The sequence below is a fragment of the Callithrix jacchus genome, chromosome 2 (assembly GCF_049354715.1).
Source record: "Callithrix jacchus isolate 240 chromosome 2, calJac240_pri, whole genome shotgun sequence".
Lineage (NCBI taxonomy): Eukaryota > Metazoa > Chordata > Mammalia > Primates > Cebidae > Callithrix > Callithrix jacchus.
In genome coordinates, this window is record NC_133503.1 from 36,586,985 (window position 1) to 36,607,160 (window position 20,176).

A 20,176-nucleotide genomic window follows, 5' to 3' on the forward strand; every position below is an offset into this window, starting at 1 on the left:
TGTGCACTTATGTTAAAAGTGTTGCTAAGGAAGGACAAGGGTTGGAGGCCGAAACCTCAAGATTTTCTTTATGCTGCTTGGATAAGAAATGTCTAGGATTCAAGGAAAAGTGTTAAGTTGGAAGAAGCCCCTGCCAAATAACTCCGAAATCGCGACAGTTGGTAACCCGGATCTACATTTGATTTGAGCGGTCAAGCGGAAGCAAACGACTGGAATTCCAGTTAGGTCCGCCCCTTTTCCTTACGCGGATTGGTAGCTACAGGCTTCGCTATCTGATTGGCCGAACGAACGCAGCGCGTAATTTAAAATATTGTATCGGTGACAAAGCTGCCCCTCGAGGGCGGAGTTGTGCTCTCCGGCTGCGACAGTCCGCTTCGGAGACCAGGTGTGAGTGAGCTGGTACCGGAGGAGGACCCAGTGGCACGTCTTCGGGTAAGTGTGCGGCTGGGCTGGAGTCCGGGTTACCAGCTCTTGCCCGCGCAGAATAGGCTTTAAGAGGGCGGAGCTGCAGCCATCTCTTTCTCTTAATGCTGCATCTTTGTTCTCACCGTGAGCCCTGCGGTGAGGTTAGAGAAGAAGCCGAGGGACCCTGACACCACCAGCACAGCACCGGCGGGCGAGGCGCCCTACTTGAGGCTTGGCCTTCTGCTTTTGGGGCCAGATTTCTGCGGAGTGCTCAGAAATTCCACCCCAAGGCCGGGCACAGTGGCTCAAGCCTGAATCCCAGCCCTTTGGGAGGCAGAGGCGGGCGGATCGCTAGGTCAGGAGATCGAGACCATCCTGGCCAACACAGTGAAACCCGGTCTCTACTAAAAACAAAAAAATTAGCTGGGCGTGGTGGCACACGCCTGTAGTCCCAGCTACTGGGAAGGCTGAGGCAGGAGAATTGCCACCCAGGAGGCGGAGATTGTAGTGAGCCGAGATCGCGCCATTGCACTCCAGCCTGGGTAACAAAAGCGAAACTCCATCTCAAAAAAAAAAAAAAAAAAGAAAAGAAAAGAAAAGAAATGCCACCTCAAACTTCTCCCAATTGTTCATTAAGTGAACTTCCTTCATTCCCTTCCCCTTTGCAGATAATTGGAGGAGAAAGGAAGTAGGGAGCGGGACCCGGTGTCCTGGGGTAAGGGACTTCTCATCTAAAATTCTCAGCCTCTTCTGTTGCTAACGTTTTTGTCTTTTTAGACCTAGGCTGCCCCTGCCATCATGTCGCAAGGGATCCTTTCTCCACCAGCGGGCTTGCTGTCCGACGACGATGTCGTAGTCTCTCCCATGTTTGAGTCCACAGCTGCAGATTTGGGATCTGTGGTACGCAAGAACCTTCTGTCAGACTGCTCTGTCATCTCTGCCTCCCTGGAGGACAAGCAGCAGGTAAAGGAACTGGGGAGTGGCTGGGGCAAAAAGTGAGATCCTCAGGCCAATAGTTGTCCATACAGGGTAATATGAGGTCAAAGACCTGAATGGCTGAGAGATCAATTCAAAATTAAGAGCATTTGGGACAAAATGGCTACAAAAAGAAAAGAAAAAAAAAAAAAATTAAGGGCATGATAAGTAAAAAAAATTTTAAGTGTTGTGTGTCCAGAAGAACTATTGTTTGCAATGCATTAATGAAATACCCTCAAGTGCATGCTCTCAGTTAATCTCTCAGGGAAAGATAATAGTTATCTCTCTCTGTCTTGAGGCCCAGCTGTGCTAAATAATTTGCACAAGGTCATATAGGCATCATGCAAGTAGAATGTACAGTTCATATTTTAATAGTATCACCACAGCTTCAATTTTTTGTAGCTTTCCTGCTAGGTCAGGGTTTCTCAGTCACAGCATTGTTGACATTTGGGGCTAGACAGTTCTTCCAGGGATCTGTCCTGTGCATTGTTTAGCAGCATTCCTGGCCTCTACCCACTAGATGTCAGTAGTGCCTTCCCACTCATGACAATCAAAAAATGTCTTCAGGCACTTCAGGCATTGCTAAATGGCCCTTGGAGTGAAAATGACCCTGGCTGAGAAACACTGTACTAGGTCCTATGCTAAACATTAACGTACATTTTGTTCTCTTATAGAGTTTCTCTTAGACTTATAAAGTTACATGAGAACATGGTCCTTGATGATGTCTCTCACTATGGACTGTCAGAGCTTCTGTTTCTAGGCCATAGTAGGCACTCTCTAAATATCTGGGGGTATTTTTGGTTTTTGTTTTGAGATGGAGTCTTGCTCTGTTGCCCAGGCTGTAGTGCAGTGGCACAACTTCCACCTTCTGGGCCCAAGCAACTCTCCCTGCCTCAGCCTCCTGAGTAGCTGGGATTACAGGCACCCACAACCAAGCCCAGCTAATTTTTGTATTTTTAGTAGAGATGGGGTTTTGCTATGTTGATCAAGCTGGTCTCGAACTCCTGACCTCAAGTGATCTGCCCACCTCAGCCTCCTAAATTGCTGGGATTACAGGTGTGAGGCACTGTACCTAGCCTTTAAATATCTGTTGAATGAATGATGTGGGTGTTATTATTAACCTCATTCTGCAGATGAGGAAACTGAGGCAAATAATTTAAAGAACTCACAGTTCAAGGTCTCATAGTTACTAAGTGATGGAATTGGGACTCAAATTCAAGTGTGTCTGCCTCTGCTTTACTTTAGTATCACATACCAATTTTCATACCAGTCAACAAATTCTAACTCAGATCATTGGTGTGGCAAACCAGGTTTGCAGGATAATGGTAAGACAGGGAAGAGTAACAGTCATAAAAATGTCTATTTTGGTTGGAATAATTGTAAAACCAAAGAGTAGCTGCATGGAGACATTTGAGGTGAAATGGGGTAGTATTATCATGGTTCCTAGAAACTACTGTTTGCCTGTTTGCTCAGAGGTAACTGCTGAAATTAATCTGTGGTTCTGGGCTGGAATTGTACCACAGGTTCCATCTGAGGACAGTATGGAGAAGGTGAAAGTATACCTGAGGGTTAGGCCCTTGTTACCTTCAGAGCTGGAACGACAGGAAGATCAGGTGAGTGCCTGAGAAGGGAGGATTTAAGGTGAAATGATGCAGTGCAAAAGGGATTCCCAGGAATGCCTTCTATGACAGCTGTATTTTCTCCCTTCTCAGGGTTGTGTACATATTGAGAATATGGAGACCCTTGTTCTACAAGCACCCAAGGACTCTTTTGCCCTGAAGAGCAATGAGCGGGGAATTGGCCAAGCCACCCACAGGTTCACCTTTTCCCAGGTATGGAGGTTACTGGTCTGTGAACAAAGGACCAACATGTAAGGGCAATTTTATTCCCTCTTTAGAGGGAAAGCTTCTCTACTTGATTGTGAGTTCCTTGTATATGCACACGTAAACAATTTGAGGGCCCTAGTTATATGTTAGTCACTATGTCAAGTAATATATGTATTTCAATTCCAACAAATTATATTATTATCGTTATTTCCTTATTTTCCTGACAAGGATAGTGTGGTGAATGTAATATTACTGAAGCCATGTAGTTAGTCATGGGTAGAGTTAGGACCTGAGTCTAGATCCATGTATCTCCAAAGCCCACGATTGGGGGCCATTATATTGCCCCATTGTGTGTACAGCATCAGGCCTAGGGCATAACATTCCTTAAGTGTTTGTTGATTTGGGTGAAAGATAGACTAGCAGAGAGTGCTTAGTCCTCAGTGTTTGGGGAACAGCTGGCAGCACTACAGGAAGAAGCTGCTTGAGTGGTCTCCAGAGCCAACCACTCAGGAAGGAATATATCTGCAGCTTTGCACAGGAGGCAAGTGGGAGATGAAGGATAGGCCACTAAAAATCTGGGTCTCTTTCTAGATCTTTGGGCCAGAAGTGGGACAGGCATCCTTCTTCAACCTAACTGTGAAGGAGATGGTAAAAGATGTACTCAAAGGCCAGAACTGGCTCATCTATACATATGGAGTCACTAACTCAGGGAAAACCCACACGATTCAAGGTGAGTAGTAATGCTTCACAGGATTCCTGATTGGCTGCTAATGGCATTGTTTTTACCTTTTGATACTCTGAGTTAGGGGGAGAAAGACACTTGCCTCAGCCATCTTTCATATGCCTCCAGGTACCATCAAGGATGGAGGGATTCTTCCCCGGTCTCTGGCACTGATCTTCAATAGCCTCCAAGGCCAACTTCATCCAACACCTGATCTGAAACCCTTGCTTTCCAATGAGGTAATTTGGCTAGATAGCAAGCAGATCCGACAGGAGGAAATGAAGAAGCTATCTCTGCTAAATGGAGGTCTCCAAGAGGTAAAGCATTGGTATCCATGGCAGTGGGGGCAGGGGGTACAAATCTAGGGAAGTTTTGTGCTTACCTTCTCCCTGTGCCCCTCTAGGAGGAGCTGTCCACCTCCTTGAAGAGGAGTGTCTACATTGAAAGTCGGATAGGTACCAGCACCAGCTTCGACAGTGGCATTGCTGGGCTCTCTTCCATCAGTCAGTATACCAGCAGTAGCCAGCTGGATGGTATGTACGATGACTGGGCTCTGCCAAGAAACAGTAGGAACCCACTCCCTGTTCCTAACAGCTGCCCAGAGTACAGACCAGAGGTTGCAATCTGAGGTCTGCCTTCTGAAGCCCCTGCAGGCCAAAAAGAGATGAACTGCTCTAAGTTGATGCCCTATACATTGGCTTCTTCCCCAGAAACAAGTCACCGATGGGCACAGCCAGACACTGCCCCAGTACCTGTCCCAGCAGACATTCGCTTCTCCATCTGGATCTCATTCTTTGAAATCTACAATGAATTGCTTTATGACCTATTAGAACCGCCTAACCAGCAGCGCAAGAGGCAGACTTTGCGGCTATGCGAGGATCAAAATGGCAATCCCTATGTGAAAGGTATGAGAAATGGGGGAAGTTGGCATGAACACTGGAGGGCAATTGGGGAGAGACTGGCAAAAGAGTTGGATGTTCCCATCTTATACCCTTCTCTACTTTGGCCTCAGATCTCAACTGGATTCATGTTCAAGATGCTGAGGAGGCCTGGAAGCTCCTGAAAGTGGGTCGTAAGAACCAGAGCTTTGCCAGCACCCACCTCAACCAGAACTCCAGCCGCAGGTGAGTGGATTGTAAGAATAAACTTCACTGTGTTCAGGAAACATTAGTGTTCCGTCTGGTCATAGAAGATGTGCAATGACTGTTTTTCATAACTTCCAGTCACAGCATCTTCTCAATCAGGATCCTACACCTTCATGGGGAAGGAGATATAGTCCCCAAGATCAGCGAGTAAGTTTTTCCATTTCGAAATTTGGGCTTCTTGGTCATAAATGGTAGTCGGGAAAGCATGAGGGAGGTTCTTAGGGGAACTTGTTCTCCTTCTTTGGGTGCAGAGATTCTTAGTGGGCCCTCCCCTCTCCAGAATTATACAAAGGGCCAGAAGGCTCATAACATATGAGGCCCTTGTCAGATCCTGTGCATCATTCTAGGCTGTCACTCTGTGATCTGGCTGGCTCAGAGCGCTGCAAAGATCAGAAGAGTGGTGAACGGTTGAAGGAAGCAGGAAACATTAACACCTCTCTGCACACCCTGGGCCGCTGTATTGCTGCCCTTCGTCAAAACCAGCAGAACCGGTGAGCTTTTGATTATAAGCCCTAGGCTCTGCAATTTGCTAAGAGACTTCCTGATCACCACTGGTGCTAGGCTACCCCAAAGGCTGCTGTTCTGCTCACAGCTCTAGTATCTCTGATTCTCTGCCAGCTCAAAGCAGAACTTGGTTCCGTTCCGTGACAGCAAGTTGACTCGAGTGTTCCAAGGTTTCTTCACGGGCCGAGGCCGTTCCTGCATGATTGTCAATGTGAATCCCTGTGCATCTACCTATGATGAGACTCTTCATGTGGCCAAGTTCTCAGCCATTGCTAGCCAGGTGAGAAGCTAGAGGTATGATGGGTATGCTCAACTTGGAACTGGTAACTCTAAGAAAGCTCCTAGGGACTACTTACAGACTCAAGTAAGATATATTTTTTTTTCTCTCTAGCTTGTGCATGCCCCACCTGTGCAACTAGGATTCCCATCCCTGCACTCATTCATCAAGGAACATAGTCTTCAGGCATCCCCCAGCTTAGAGAAAGGGGCTAAGGCAGACGCAGGCCTTGATAATAACACTGAAAATGAAGCTGACGTCTCCATGTATGGCAAAGAGGTGAGAATTCAAGAAGGCTTTGGTGCAGCAGCTTAGTAGCTACACATTTTCTATGGTGCCTTCCAGGTGGGCTTGTGCCTCTCGAGGGCATGGGCATCTGATGACCTCTGACACGTGTCTCTCCCCTAGGAGCTTCTACAAGTAGTGGAAGCCATGAAGGTACTGCTTTTGAAAGAACGACAGGAAAAGTTGCAGCTGGAGATGCAGCTCCGAGATGAAATTTGCACTGAGATGGTAGAACAGATGCAACAGCGGGAACAGTGGTGCAGGTACTAGCTGAGTGATCCCTCTTGCTCTGTCACCTGGGACAGAGGGTAGGAAGTAAGGAGTTGGGTGGAGTTGTGCCTCAAGATCTGTTCCCCAAGTTCACTCCTCAGAATCTTCACTCACTTTCTCTTTTCTCCTCTGTTTCTGACAGTGAACATTTGGACACCCAAAAGGAACTATTGGAGGAAATGTATGAAGAAAAACTAAATATCCTTAAGGAGTCACTGACAAGTTTTTACCAAGAAGAGATTCAGGTGAGTTGCCCTGAGCCAGCTCCAACTAACTGCTCAGATTTCCATCACTAGCTTGCCTGAAGTAGAGATTTTGTAAACTACTCCAGTAAGGGCAGGAATATATTTTCTCTATTCCTCTTAGTGCTTTGGGTTCAATCTATGTTTGGTGAATTGATTAAGGGTTTAGTTGGCCAGGAAATTGTATTAAGTGCTAACAACAGGTTTTCAAGGGATCAGTGTCACAAGTGCTTTGTTTGTCTGTTCAGTCATCTGCCTCGGCAATATTTTTCTGGCTCTGCACAGAATTGTGCTCTCTGCTTCCCTCTTAGGAGCGAGATGAAAAGATTGAAGAGCTAGAAGCTCTCTTGCAGGAAGCCAGACAACAGTCGGTGGCCCAACAGCAATCAGGGTCTGAATTGTCCCTACGGCGGTCACAAAGGTTGGCAGCTTCTGCCTCCACACAGCAGCTTCAGGAGGTTAAAGCTAAATTACAGCAGTGCAAGGCAGAGCTAAACTCCACCACTGAAGGTGAGGAAAGAGACAGGCAGGAAACATAACAGTGGTTCAGGGACGAGCTGTTACTCAAACCCAGGCCTTCTGACTCTTGCTCTAACATAATTTCCTAAACTGCAAGCTACAGCCCCCCTGACATTTTAGTCTAGGACGCACATAGCCTCACTTTTGATATTTGCTACAAGCTACTCTTAACTCAGTTGAAGAGATTGGGCCAAGGCTAAAAAAAAACCCCACATATTTTATAAAGTTTCCCGTTTCCTTCCCTCAGAGTTGCATAAGTATCAGAAAATGTTAGAACCGCCACCCTCAGCCAAGCCCTTCACCATTGATGTGGACAAGAAGTTAGAAGAGGGCCAGAAGGTAATTACCTTTCTCTGTTTACCATACTCTTACCTAAGGCAATTTCCCACATCCAACACTCTTATCACTGGTTCAGGGGAAGACAAGATGCTGGAGAGTGGCTATTTCACTCAGCTCACTACCCTTTCTAATTTTACTTCTCTTCAAATGGCTACCTGACCCCTCCAGATTATTATAGTGGTTGCTCTTGCCCACAATCTGATTCCTACTTCCCCTTTTTCAGAATATAAGGCTGCTGCGGACAGAGCTTCAGAAACTTGGTGAGTCTCTCCAATCAGCAGAGAGAGCTTGTTGCCACAGCACTGGGGCAGGAAAACTTCGTCAAGCCTTGACCACTTGTGATGACATCTTAATAAAACAGGTTAGGGCAAACTACCCACTTCTCTCCTCCTAGCCCACTCCAGTGTATATGTGAGAAAGGAAAGGGGACCAGAAGAAAAAGGTAAAGATTTTTAGGCTGAACTTAGAGTGACAGCAGTATATTTGCAAAATAAAAATAACTATTTTTTTGTTAAGCATTTACTAAGGACCAGGAACTATGCTAAGTAATTTATAGGCATTTTCTGTCACAACCACCTTAGGGAGGAGTTACTGTTATATTTCATCTAAAAAACCATTGTTTTATGTACTACTAAGAAAAAAAACTAACAATTTAGCTATGACATTTCTCATCAGTAAGATGCATCCTGGTTCCAGAGATATTAAAACTGTCTATCTTAAACTAAGCTCAACATTTAATTTGATATCTAGAGACTACGGTGCTTAGAAATTAAATTTACTCAAGCTCATACCACCTTATGGGTTAGAAGATGTCCTATTCAGCACTGCTTATATTTTGGTCTCAGAAAATGCCCCCTTATCTAGTTATAAGCTCTGACCTTAAAGAGTTTTAATCTTTAAAGAAACAGTCATTAATAACTGTTAGTAATGGGTGGTTATGTATTAGCCCTGTTGTTTCTCTAATCTACCAGACAAAAGTGTTTTTTATAACTTTATTGATCTTCCTTAGGACCAGACTCTGGCTGAACTGCAGAACAACATGGTGCTAGTCAAACTGGACCTTCGGAAGAAGGCAGCATGTATTGCTGAGCAGTATCATACGGTGCTAAAACTCCAAGGCCAGGTTTCTGCCAAAAAGCGCCTTGGTAACAACCAGGAAAACCAGCAACCAAACCAACCGCCCCCAGGGAAGAAACCATTTCTTCGAAATTTACTTCCCCGGACACCAACCTGCCAAAGCTCAACAGACTGCAGCCCTTATGCCCGGATCCTACGCTCACGGCGCTCCCCTTTACTCAAATCCGGGCCTTTTGGCAAAAAGTACTAAGGCTGTGGGGAAAGAGAAGAGCAGTCATGGCCCTGAGGTGGGTCAGCTACTCTTCTGAAGAAATAGGTCCCTTTTAAGCTTTACCATATATCAGGTTTTTTCCCACTTTTTGTATTATAATCACCTATGTAATCTCATTTTTTTTTTTTTTTACTTATACGGTTTCTATGCACACACAAAAAAGTTATATTAAAGATATTATTGTTCACATTTTTTATTGAATTCCAAATGTAGCAAAACCATTAAAACAAATTATAAAGGCGACAGAAAAATTGAGAATCAAACATCATTGTGGACCATGGGGAACCTTGAAAAAGCATGGCAGTGGAGACTAGTAACTAGTATACAGCTCGCCTAAGAAGGCTTAGTAAGAAATGAATTCAAGTAGTATTAGATATTCTAAACCTTCCTTAATATAAGATGAAGTGTCATATGTTAGGAGGTAAAAAGGTAACACAAATTTCTGGGAATAAGAATGAAGTCTGGACCCTGAGCTCAGAATGATCCATAGCATCTACTGTACAAATTCATTACAGCAGACATAGCATATTACCTCCTGCTGCATACATATGCACAGGCCTGAAACTCCAAGAGCACCACAAGAATGATTTCCTTTATCTCATCTAGATAAAGGCTGAAAAAATGTATTCTGTTGCAGATGGGAGGGAAAAAATAATAGACAATTACATTGAAAATTCATTAAAACAGATCAGCTTGAAGTGAGTTTATTCTTGTAGAGTCACAAACATTATTTCCAAATGTCTGTGAAATTATCTATAATCCTACCTCCTTGCTTTGCTTTGGTAGGAGTATAGCTAACAATATAGCCATCTTTTGCCCTCAGTAAGGGCTATCAGCAGTCCCAAGCTCTGTGAGATTCTTTTTTGACCTTTTATTCAACTCTAGTAATTTACTTCCAATTTGAAAGCTTTTAGAAGACCCCTCAAAACTTTTGGAAGATCGTCTCTGTAGAGTAAGAACAAATGGATAGCTCTATTCCACTTAAACCTAATCTCTGACATCAGAATAGGGATCCTGCTCAGCAAATCTTAAGAGCAAGGTCTTTTGTATCCATTGCTCTGACTTCTTCCTAGGGTACTCAGTGCCCTACTACTGCCAGCTGAGGGTAGAGTGGCAGAGTTTCCTCCTTTCTTTGCCTTTCTTCCACTCAGCAGCACTGACACTTCCTGTAGCATTGCCTGTGCTAAAGTGCTATTAAAGGGACTTTCTTGGCAGCAAAAAAATTTAAAAAAGCACTCAGAGAAGGCCAAGATCTAAAACCACTCTGGACACAAGTGAGATAGAAGTGCTTCTAACTGGCAAGACAATGTCTGTTCCTGCCAGTATTCTGTCAGTCAGCCTCTGAGGGTAATTATACAAGCTGTCCCTATGGCGCTGTGGCCATCTATAGAAACAAGAGCTGAGGTCCTTGGAACAGACGTACTGTTTGTTACATAGAGGTAAGGCTTAATTAAGATGAGTCTAACAATATGCTGGCTCGAGAGTAGCCAACTATGGCGTGACAGAAGACAAGTTCAGTGGAGAAACTCTGCGTGTGGGGGTGTTGTTAGCAGACAGTGAAGCAGGCAGGAAAAAAGGAGCAGGCACCTCAGTGGTGGAAGTCTCGCCTTGGTTCCGAAGCTGTAGGATTTGCCGGAGTAAGGCCTTACCTTCTTCCCGGGTCTGCAACAAAGTCAGGCAAATGTTTCAAAACATGTCCAGAGCTAGTCTCAAAAAAAAGTTATTAAGATGCTGATATATGGCGGGTGTGGTGACTCATGCCTGTAATCCCAGCACTTTGGGAGGCCAAGGTGGGAGGATCACCTGAAGTCGGGAGTTCAAGACCAGCCTGACCAACATAAAGAAACCCTGTCTGTACTAAAAATACAAAAAAAAAGCCGAGTGTGGTGGCCCATTCCTGTAATTGCAGATACTCAGGAGGCTGAGAAAAGAGAATCACTTGAACCCGGGAGGCAGAGGTTGTGGTGAGCCAAGAGTACACCATTGCACTCCAGCCTGGCCAACAACAGCGAAACTGTCTCAAAAAAAAAAAAAAAAAAAAAAAAGCTGATACACAAGTTCCACAGACAGGCACGTAGCTTGCTTGTTTTTTTTTCTTTGTTTTTTTGAGATGGGGTCTCACTGTGTCACCCAGGCTACAGTGCAGTGGTGTGATCAAGGTTCACTGTAGCCTCAACTTCTCAGGTTCAAGTCCTCTGTCACTTCAGCCTCCCAAGTAGCTGGGACCACAGGCATGTACCACCAAACCTAGCAAAATTTATTTTTGGTAGAGACAACGTCTCCCTTTGTTGCCCAGACTGTTCTTAAACTCCTTTTGAGCTCAAGCGATCCTCCTGCCTCAGCCTCCCAAACTGTTGGGATTATAGGTGTGAGCTACTGTGCCTGGCCCAGGTAGGCTTTCCACATAAATTCTTCCTTCCACCCCCACAGCATGGTAAAGATCTTGTGTTCTAGTCTAAAATCCAAACCTTTTATTAAAGAACTGATACTCACATCATTGAATGCACAACACTTTTGTGCACAAGTTGAAGCTTCATCCCACAGTTTGCACTTAAAATAGTACTGGGCCAGATAGCGGAAAGCAGTGCTTTCCTCCAAGTGTTCTACTATTTCCTAGAAAGGGAAAGCAAAATGACTGAGGTGACAGTAATAATAACAGCAATATAATTCTCATGGTATGATACATACCCCACAGGAATAGATATCTTGGATATATTTGATGTAACACTGGGCAGCCTGTTCTGACTCAGTCAATTGTTCATGAAGCCTACAGAATAAATTGGTCTTTTAAATACAAATGATATCTCAAAGCAACTTAGTGATAAAAAGTAAAAGTACACAAGACCAAAAAAACAATACATAGGTAAGTATCAATTTTGACATAAATGATACCCTCAGAACTAGAATAGTACTAGAAGTGACAGTTACTGTTATCAAAGCTTAGGATCATTACTCTAATGATGGAAGGAGAGTTAATAAACATTACTATCTAAGCTAGATAATACATCTTTGCAAAAATTCTCAAGGATTACTCAGAGTAAGGTAATCAATCTCAGCACTTTGGAAAGCCAAGGTGGGCAGATCACTTGAGGTCAGGAGTTTGAGACCAGCCTGGCCCACAAGGTGAAACCCCATCTCTACTTAAAAAAAAAAAAAAAATACAGCTGGGTGCGGTGGCTCAAGCCTGTAGCCCCAGCGCTTTGGGAGGCCGAGGTGGGCGGATCACCAGGTCAAGAGATCGAGACCATGCTAGACAACATGGTGAAACCCCATCTCTACTAAAAATACAAAAATTAGCTGGGTGTGGTGGCGTGCGCCTGTAGTCCCAGCTACTTGGGAGGCTGAGGCAGGAGAATTGCTTGAAGCTGGGAGGCGGAGGTTGCAGTGAGCCAAGATTGTGCCACTGCACTCCAGCCTGGCTCCTGGCAACAAAGTGAGACTGTCTCAAAAAACAAAAATACAAAAATTAGCCAGGCGTTGTGACACATGCCTGTAATCCCACCTCAGGAGGCTGGGGCAGAATTGCTTGAACTCAGAAGGTAGAGGTTGCAATGAGCCCAGATTGTGCCAGTATACTCCACCCTGGGCCACAGAGTAAGACTCTGACTCAAAAAAAAAAAAGCGGGGGGTGGGGGGGCGACTCAGTGGCTCACCCCTATAATCCCAGCACTTTGCGAGGTCAAGGTAGGCAGATCACAAGGTCAGGAGATCGAGACCAGCCTGACCAACATGGTAAAATCCCATCTCTACTAAATATTATATATATATTTAGTTCAGTGTCATGTCATACACCTGTAATCCCAGCTACTTGGGAGGCTTAGGCAGGAGAATCATCTGAACCCAGAAGGCGGAGGTTGCACTCCAGCCTGGGCAACAGAGCAAGAATCCATCTCAAAAAAAAAAAGAAGCCGGGTGCAGTGGCTCACCACTGTAATCCCAGCACTTTGGGAGGCTGAGGTAGGCAGATCACCTGAGGTCAGGAGTTCTAGACCAACCTGACCAACATGGAGAAACCCCGTCCCTACTAAAACTACAAAATTAGCCGGGCGTGGTGGCAGATGCCTGTAATCCCAGCTACTCAGGAGACTGAGGCAGGAGAATCGCTTGAACCTGTGACGCAGAGGTTGCAGTGAGCCAAGATTGCACCATGGCACTCCAGCCTGGGCAACAAGAGCGAAACTCCATCTCAAAAAAAAAAAAAAAAGAACCTTTTTGCCTACTATTTGAGTTATTCCTAATTTTTCTGGCCCTTATCAGGAAATTAACATTGAAAGTAGTTTTCCTACACTGCCCTGACACAAAAATTTCATCATTTCTTTCTTCAAATCATTCTTGACCCCTTGCTTTAACAGGAAAGCACTGCCCTCCTTCAAGAGAAGTGGCATTCTCTCTTTTTGAGACAGAGTTTCGCTCTTGTCACCCAGCTGGAGTGCAATGGCACAATCTCAGCTCATTGCAACCTCCGCCTCCAGGGTTTAATCAATTCTCCTGCCTCAGCCTCCTGAGTAGCTGGGATTACAGGCAACTGCCACCATACTTGGCTAATTTTTGTATTTTTAATAGAGACAGGCTTTTGCCATGTTGGCCAGGCTGGTCTCAAATTGCTGACATCAGGTGATTGACCTGCCTCGGGCTCCCAAAGTGCTGGGATTATAGGCATGAGCCACCACACCCAGCCAGAAGTGGCATTCTCTAGGGTCAAAATGGCTACATTCGCAGACAGCTTTCATACATCCTGCTACATCCCCACACCCATGTAGAATGATGGGTAGACAGGAGGCTCTAGAGCATGCAGGACCCACCATCCCAGAGAAGCCCGCAGAAATATCAATAGCATTTCACTCCTTTCACTCACTTTGCCAGTTTCACCAGAGCCATTTTCTCCACATCTCCCACAGCATAAGCTCTCCAATAACACTGTCAAAAAAATAAACTGGTAATTTTGACCATCGTCCCATGTGCCATGACTAAATCATACGAAGGTTAAGACCCTGCAAGCCTCCCAGAAGTTCAGATTTATAGAACGCAATGCATTTTTACTAGTTCTGATAGGTCTAGGTTACATACTGACATTCCCACTGATGATCTTGGCCCAGCTTTGCTTTCATACTATGTATCTATAAATATTCAGACTTTCCTATGTATCTAGATCAGAATAAGGGAAAAATTAAAGCACAGATAGCCCCACGTTCAACTAAACAGCAGATTTCCACCCAAATTCTTCAGGACCCAATTTAAGGTACCTTTTTGGCTTCCACTAGTTGATTGAGTTTCTCATAACATTCTCCTAAAGCAACCAGCATTCGAGAATCATTGGGTCTGAGAAAGAAGAATAGGCAGTCTGAGCAAAGACCTTACAGAAACTGAAGTTCTCCCTTGAGGAACCAGTATGCCACTATTTCAAATCTATGAAACAACCAGACTTTAACCTAATGCTCCCTATAATAGATTACTTTGTGTTCATAATTATACTTTTAACCCATTAGTGAAATATACTAAATGAAAATAACCAAACAGCATTTACCAAGTTTAAACTCAGGTCTCCAAGAGTCAAAACCATCCACTGTGATTTGACAATAGCTATCAAAAGGGAAAAAAAAGTTATTAGCTCCTGCCACATCAGACACATTAAGTGACCAGACTTACCGAAGCTGGTGGGCCCGTCTATAATAATAAAGGCAGTAAAATGGCATCTTAAGGATTTCGTAGGTCTGCCCAAGGCCATACCAAGCTCTGTAGTCCCGCTTGTTGACTTCAATGGCATGTCTAAGAAACAGAAAAGACAGACTGCTAAGAAAGCAGAATCAAGGTTAGCAACTTGTAGGCTTAGAGGCTCCTAACATCACAGAAATCTGCTCCACCTCACCCCACTCTAGATAATCACCTATAAGCCTGGATAGCAGCAGATGTGTTCTTCATCTCCATGTACTCATGTCCCATCAGTGTCCAGGCACCCAGATACCGAGGATTTAATTTCAGGGCTCTCTGGAAATATAACGCTGCTTTCTCATGCTGAGAACGTAAACTGTAATAATTGCCTGATTAAAAATCAAACAAAAAATGAATAATCAGAAAGGTAAAAATAAAAGACCATTAAAATAGATAGCATTTCACCAAATGGGCATGAAACCATAACCCACTCCCTCTAAAGTCCTGGCAAAATAGCCAAATTGTACAAAAGGGAAATATCACTCCCTTAGGAAATATATTTCATCTGTTATACATTCTGGTTTAAAAAAAAAGTATTTCAAGCTGTGCACGGTGGCTCATGCCTGTAATCCCAGCACTGTGGGAGGCCAAAGCAGGCAGATCACGAGGAGTTTGAGACCAGCCTGACCAACATAATGAAACTCCACCTCTATCAAAAATACAAAAATTCACTGGGCGTGGTGACACACGCCTGTAATCCCAGCTACTCAGGAGGTTGAGGCAGGAGAATCACTTGAACCCAGGAGGCAGAGGTTGCAGTGAGCCAAGATAGTGCCATTGCATTCCAGCCTGGGTGACAGAGTGAGACTCCGTCTCAAGAAAAAAAAAGTATTCCTAAACACTGCAAAATTTTCTTCCTTTTAATATCACCTGGATATACCATTTATATACATACTCTCTTTTTTTTTCTTTTTTCTGAGACAAGGTCTTGCTTTGTTACTCAGGCTGCAATGCAAGAGTGCAATCACAACCCACTGCAGCCTCAACCTCCTGAGCTCAAGCGATCCTTCCACATAAGGCTTCCAAATAGCTGGGACCACAGGCACATGCCACCAAGCCTGGGTAATTTTTAAATTTTTTTGTGGAGGCAGGATTTCCCTATGTTGCCACAGTAGTCTCAAACTCCTGAGCTCAAGCGATCCTCCTGCTTAGTCTCCCACAATGCTGGAATTAAAGGCATGAGCCACCACATCTGGCCTATATATATGTTTTCTTAGACTATGCTTTACATTGGTGGATTTCAAACTATATTCCTTGGAGCATAGGTTTCTAAAGACCCAGGCTGGGCATAGTGAATCACGCCTGTAATCCAGCAGCACTTTGGGAGGCCAAGGCAAGCAGATCACCTGAGGTCAAAAGTTCGAGACCAGCCTGGCTAACATGGCAAAACCCTGTCTCTACTAAAAATACAAAAATTAGCTGGGAGTGGTGGTACGCACCTGTAGTCCCAGCTATTTCAGAAACTAAGGCAGGAGAATCTATTGAACCCATGAGGCAGAGGTTGCAGTGAGTCAAGATGGTACCATTGCACTCCAGCCTGGGTAACAAGACTGAAACTGCATCTCAAAATAAAAACAAACAAAAAAGGTAGCTCTCTGGCCGGGCACAGTGGCTCACACCTATAATTCCAGAACTTTGAGAGGCCGAGGCAGGCAGATCATCTGAGTTGGGAGTTCGAGACCAGCCTGACCAACATGGAAAAACCCCATCTCTACTAAAAATATAAAATTAGCCAGGTGTGGTGGCGCAGGCCTGTAATCCCAGCTACTCAGGAAGCTGAGGCAGGAGAATCACTTGCACCCAGGAGGTGGAGGCTGCAGTGAGCCAAGATCTTGCCATTGCACACTAGCCTGGGCAACAAGAATGAAACTCCATCTGAAACAAAAAAAAAAAGGTAGTGCTCTAAGTTTCCCTCTTACAGGAGAATCAAAGCAGTTCTATTTTCATTGGTCTCAAAAAGTGAAAGTGAAAGATTTCAGCTGAAGAAAGTATAAAAGCTATCTGTCTTACATCAACTGGTGAATAAACAAAATGTGGAATATCCAAACATGGACTACTACTCAGCAGCAAAAGGAACTACTGATACATGATACAACATGGATGAACCTCAAAAGCACACTAATGGATGGGAGGCTGAAGCAGGAGGATGACTTAGGCCAGGAGTTTGAGACCAACATGGGCAACATAGTGAGACCCTGTCTCTAAAACTAAAAATTAGCCAGATGTGGTGGTACGGTACTGCAGTTCCAGCTACTCCAGAGGCTGAGGTAGGAGAAAGCTTGAGCCCAGGAGTTCATGCCACTGCACGCCAGCCTGGGAGAGAGAGACCCTATCAAGACCCTGAGAGAGAGACCCTATCAAAAAAAAAAAAAATGCTAACTGAAAGAAGCCAGACAATAAGACTAAATATTGCAAGAATCCATTTATATGAAATTCCTGGAATAGGCAAAACTATAGAGAAAGAAGCAAAGCAGTGGTTACTGGGGGATGGGAATGGGACTGACTGCAAATATACATGAGGGAACTTTTTGGGGTGATGTAATATTCTAAACTGGATTATGGTAATGGTTACAAAATTTATAAATTTACAAAAACAGATTGAAACGTAAACTTAACATTTTATGGTATGTAAGTTATACCTCAATAAAGCTATGTTTTTTGTTTTTTGGGGTTTTTTTTTTTTGAGACAGAGTTTTGCTCTTGTTGCCCAGGCTGGAGTGCAATGGTGCGATCTTGGCTCACTGCAACCTCTGCCTCTCAGGTTCAAGTGATTCTCCTACCTCAGCCTCCCAAGTAGCTGGTATTACAGGCATGTGCCACCACACCCAGCTAATTTTTTATATTTTTAGTAGAGATGGGGTTTCTCCATGTTGGTCAGGCTGGTCTTGAACTCCTAACCTCAGGTGATCCACCCACCTTGGCCTCCCAAAGTGCTGGGATTACAGGCGTTAAGCCACCGCACCTAGCCCTAAGCTATATTGTTTTAAAAGATGAAGAGCTACACCAAGACTAGGAAGGATTTTCATGAAATACTGTTGAATGAGAAAAGTAAAATGTATATAAACATTTAGTATGTATATAATATTCTATTTTTGTAAAGCAAGCAGCCCATTAAACCCTGTGTATGTATATATATATATATATATATATATATATATATATATTCCTTTTAATGTGGCATAAGAACATGGTATGTACATAATATTCTATTTTTGTAAAGCAAGCAGCCCATTAAACCCTGTATATGTATATATATATTCCTTTTAATGTGGCATGAGAACATGGTAACACCAGTAACTTAAAGAAGGAGAGGTGCAGCAAGCAAGAGAAACCCTGCACTTTAAAAAATCTCCTTTATGGGCCAGGCACAGTGGCTCACATTTTATTATTCTCCTTTTACAGATGAGGGAACTAAAGCACAGAAGGTTAGGTAACTTGTCGAAGATAACACAGCTAGTTAGCATCTGAACCAGAATTTAAAATGGGGCAATCTAGCTCAGAGTTCAAAGCTTAACTACGTTATACTGTAGTATATGTCTGTGTAGTGTATATATATATATATATATATATACGTATATAAAATGCTGCCTCTCAGAGATTGTGACTGACAGGTACAGAAGGGAGCAAGTCATATCAAGACATAAGAGCAAAAACAGCCAGGACTAAACAAGTAGGAGATTCTTGCCATCACTCTACTCTTAAGATTGTCTCATTCTCTCAGGTCCTCAGTTTCCTTTCCTTCTCTCCATCCTTCTTTCTCCTTTTCACTTCCTCTCAACTGTCTATAATATGAATGCTAAAGTATATTTTTGTCATATCTAATGTTCCCTGCTCTAATTTTTTAAGGCTGAATTCAACAAAGATTTACTGACTATATGTCAGAAATTTTACTGGGCACTACAGATAGATATACTGAGGAAAAAAAAACAGTTCATTAAGGTGTTTGCCTCAAATGATTATTAAAACAAAGAAAAAAAGAAACTTCTAAATAATTATTCTTCATATATGTGCTGGGGTTTTTTGTTTTTTGTTTTTTTTTTTCTGAGATAGAGTCGCGCTGTCACCCAAGCTGGAGTGCAGTGGCACAATCTCAGCTTACTGCAACCTCCACCTCTTAGGTTCAAGCAATTCTCCTGCTTCATTCTCCCAAGTACTGGGATTATAGGTACCCACCACCATGCCTAGCTAATTTTTGTATTTTTAGTAGAGACAGGGTTTTACTATGTTGACCAGGCTGGTCTCGAACTCCTGACCTCAAGTGTTTCACCTGCCTTGGCCTCCCAAAGTGCTGGGACTACAGGCATGGGCCACCACATTTGGCCTAATTTTTTTTTAAATAGAAATGGGGTCTCACTATCTTGCCAGATGGTATTGCTCAGGCTGGACTCAAACCCTGGGCTCGAGCTATCTCCTGCCTCAGCCTCACAAATCACTAAGACTACTGATGCTAGTAATCATGCCTGGCTTCCTTTGATTTTAACTGTCTCCTTTTAAAAAAGAACTGTTAAAAATATGTCAAAAAAAAAAAAACTGTTCATTATGTTCCCTATCTCTATTTCCTTTCATCATGTAAAGGGTACTGGAACCAAGCATGGTGGCTGACACCTGTAATCCTAGCACTTTGGAAGGCTAAGGCCAGAGATCACTTGAGCCCAGGAGTTCAAGTTTACAGGGAGCTATGATTAAGACCCTGTCTCTATATAAAAAAATAATAGGGCTGGGCGCGGTGGCTCATGTCTATAATCCCAGCACTTCGGGAGGCCGAGGCGAGTGGATCATGAGGTCAAGAGATTGAGACCATCCTGGTTAACAATGTGAAACCCCGTCTCTACTAAAAATACAAAAATTAGCTGGGCATGGTGGTGTGCGCCTGTAGTCCCAGCTACTCGGGAGGCTGAGGCAGGAGAATTGCTTGAACCCAGGAGGCGGAGGTTGCAGTGAGCCGAGATCGTGCCATTGCACTCCAGTCTGGGTAACAACAGTGAAACTCCGTCTCAAAAAAAAAAAATAGTAATAATAATAATAAAATAAAATAGGCTGGCCACAGTGGCTCACACCTGTAATCCCAGCAGTTTGGAAGGCCAAGGCAGGTGGATCACCCAAAACCAGGAGTTAAAGACCAGCCTGGCCAACATGGCAAAACTCCGTCTCTACTAAAAATAATACAAAAATTAGAGGGCCTGGTGGTGGGCACCTGTAAGCCCAGCTACTCAGGAGGCTGAAGCTGGAGAATCGCTTGAACCCAGGAGGCAGAGGTTGTAATGAGCTGAGGTCGTGCAACTGCACTCCAGCCTGGGCAACACAGCAAGACTCCATCTCAAATATAAAATAAAATAAAGCTGGTGCGGTCACTCAGGCATGTAATCCCAGCAATTTGGGAGGCCGAGGGGGTCAAATCATTTGCTCAAGAGTTCAAGACCAACCTGGACAACATTGTAAAACCCCAACTCTACTGAAAATACAAAAATCAGCCAGGTGTGGTGGCACATGCCTGTAATCCCAGCTACTCGGGAGGCTGAGGCAGGAAAATCGTTTGAACTCAGGAGGTGGAGGTTGCAGTTAGCTGTGATCACTTCACCACACTCCAGCCTGATTCAAAAAGAGCAAAACT

At 44.0% G+C, this 20,176-nt stretch overlaps 2 protein-coding genes across 8 annotated transcripts in view; one reads left to right on the forward strand and one right to left on the reverse strand.

Annotated features, from left to right (window-relative positions):
* Nucleotides 1-342: 342 nt before the first annotated feature.
* KIF20A (kinesin family member 20A) lies at nucleotides 343-9,045 on the forward strand. 2 transcript variants are annotated; one of them, XM_035285603.3, is made up of 19 exons: nucleotides 343-432; nucleotides 1,183-1,368; nucleotides 2,904-2,993; nucleotides 3,093-3,212; nucleotides 3,798-3,936; nucleotides 4,057-4,244; nucleotides 4,331-4,460; nucleotides 4,638-4,832; nucleotides 4,940-5,051; nucleotides 5,151-5,219; nucleotides 5,420-5,563; nucleotides 5,691-5,856; nucleotides 5,968-6,132; nucleotides 6,262-6,401; nucleotides 6,551-6,653; nucleotides 6,962-7,160; nucleotides 7,417-7,508; nucleotides 7,732-7,869; nucleotides 8,518-9,045. In XM_035285603.3, the coding sequence occupies exons 2-19, from the start codon at nucleotides 1,204-1,206 to the stop codon at nucleotides 8,833-8,835; spliced, it is 2,673 nt and encodes an 890-aa protein (XP_035141494.1). In that variant the 5' UTR covers nucleotides 343-432; nucleotides 1,183-1,203; the 3' UTR covers nucleotides 8,836-9,045. The 2 variants fall into 2 exon arrangements, with proteins under 2 accessions (XP_035141494.1, XP_078216081.1); XM_078359955.1 differs by lacking the exon at nucleotides 343-432 and adding an exon at nucleotides 522-760.
* The window catches only part of CDC23 (cell division cycle 23), a 52,801-nt gene continuing 41,658 nt past the window's right edge, over nucleotides 9,034-20,176 (reverse strand). For all 6 annotated transcript variants that reach the window (XM_078360252.1, XM_035285634.3, XM_078360242.1 and 3 more), the window contains 7 exons: nucleotides 14,741-14,894; nucleotides 14,503-14,622; nucleotides 14,100-14,175; nucleotides 13,712-13,773; nucleotides 11,545-11,623; nucleotides 11,350-11,469; nucleotides 9,034-10,518 (listed from right to left, as the gene is read on the reverse strand). In XM_078360252.1, coding sequence (XP_078216378.1) covers nucleotides 10,348-10,518; nucleotides 11,350-11,469; nucleotides 11,545-11,623; nucleotides 13,712-13,773; nucleotides 14,100-14,175; nucleotides 14,503-14,622; nucleotides 14,741-14,894 — 782 coding nt within the window. In that variant the 3' untranslated portion in view covers nucleotides 9,034-10,347. The remainder of the gene's footprint in view (nucleotides 10,519-11,349; nucleotides 11,470-11,544; nucleotides 11,624-13,711; nucleotides 13,774-14,099; nucleotides 14,176-14,502; nucleotides 14,623-14,740; nucleotides 14,895-20,176) is intronic.

Bases quoted from the DNA above. Each gene is read 5' to 3' on its own strand.
- KIF20A (XM_035285603.3), top strand. From the start codon at position 1,204: ATGTCGCAAGGGATCCTTTCTCCACCAGCGGGCTTGCTGTCCGACGAC. The intron at 3,213-3,797 runs GTATGGAGGTTA...GTCTCTTTCTAG, and splicing joins ACAGGTTCACCTTTTCCCAG to ATCTTTGGGCCAGAAGTGGG. The intron at 4,833-4,939 runs GTATGAGAAATG...CTTTGGCCTCAG, and splicing joins TGGCAATCCCTATGTGAAAG to ATCTCAACTGGATTCATGTT.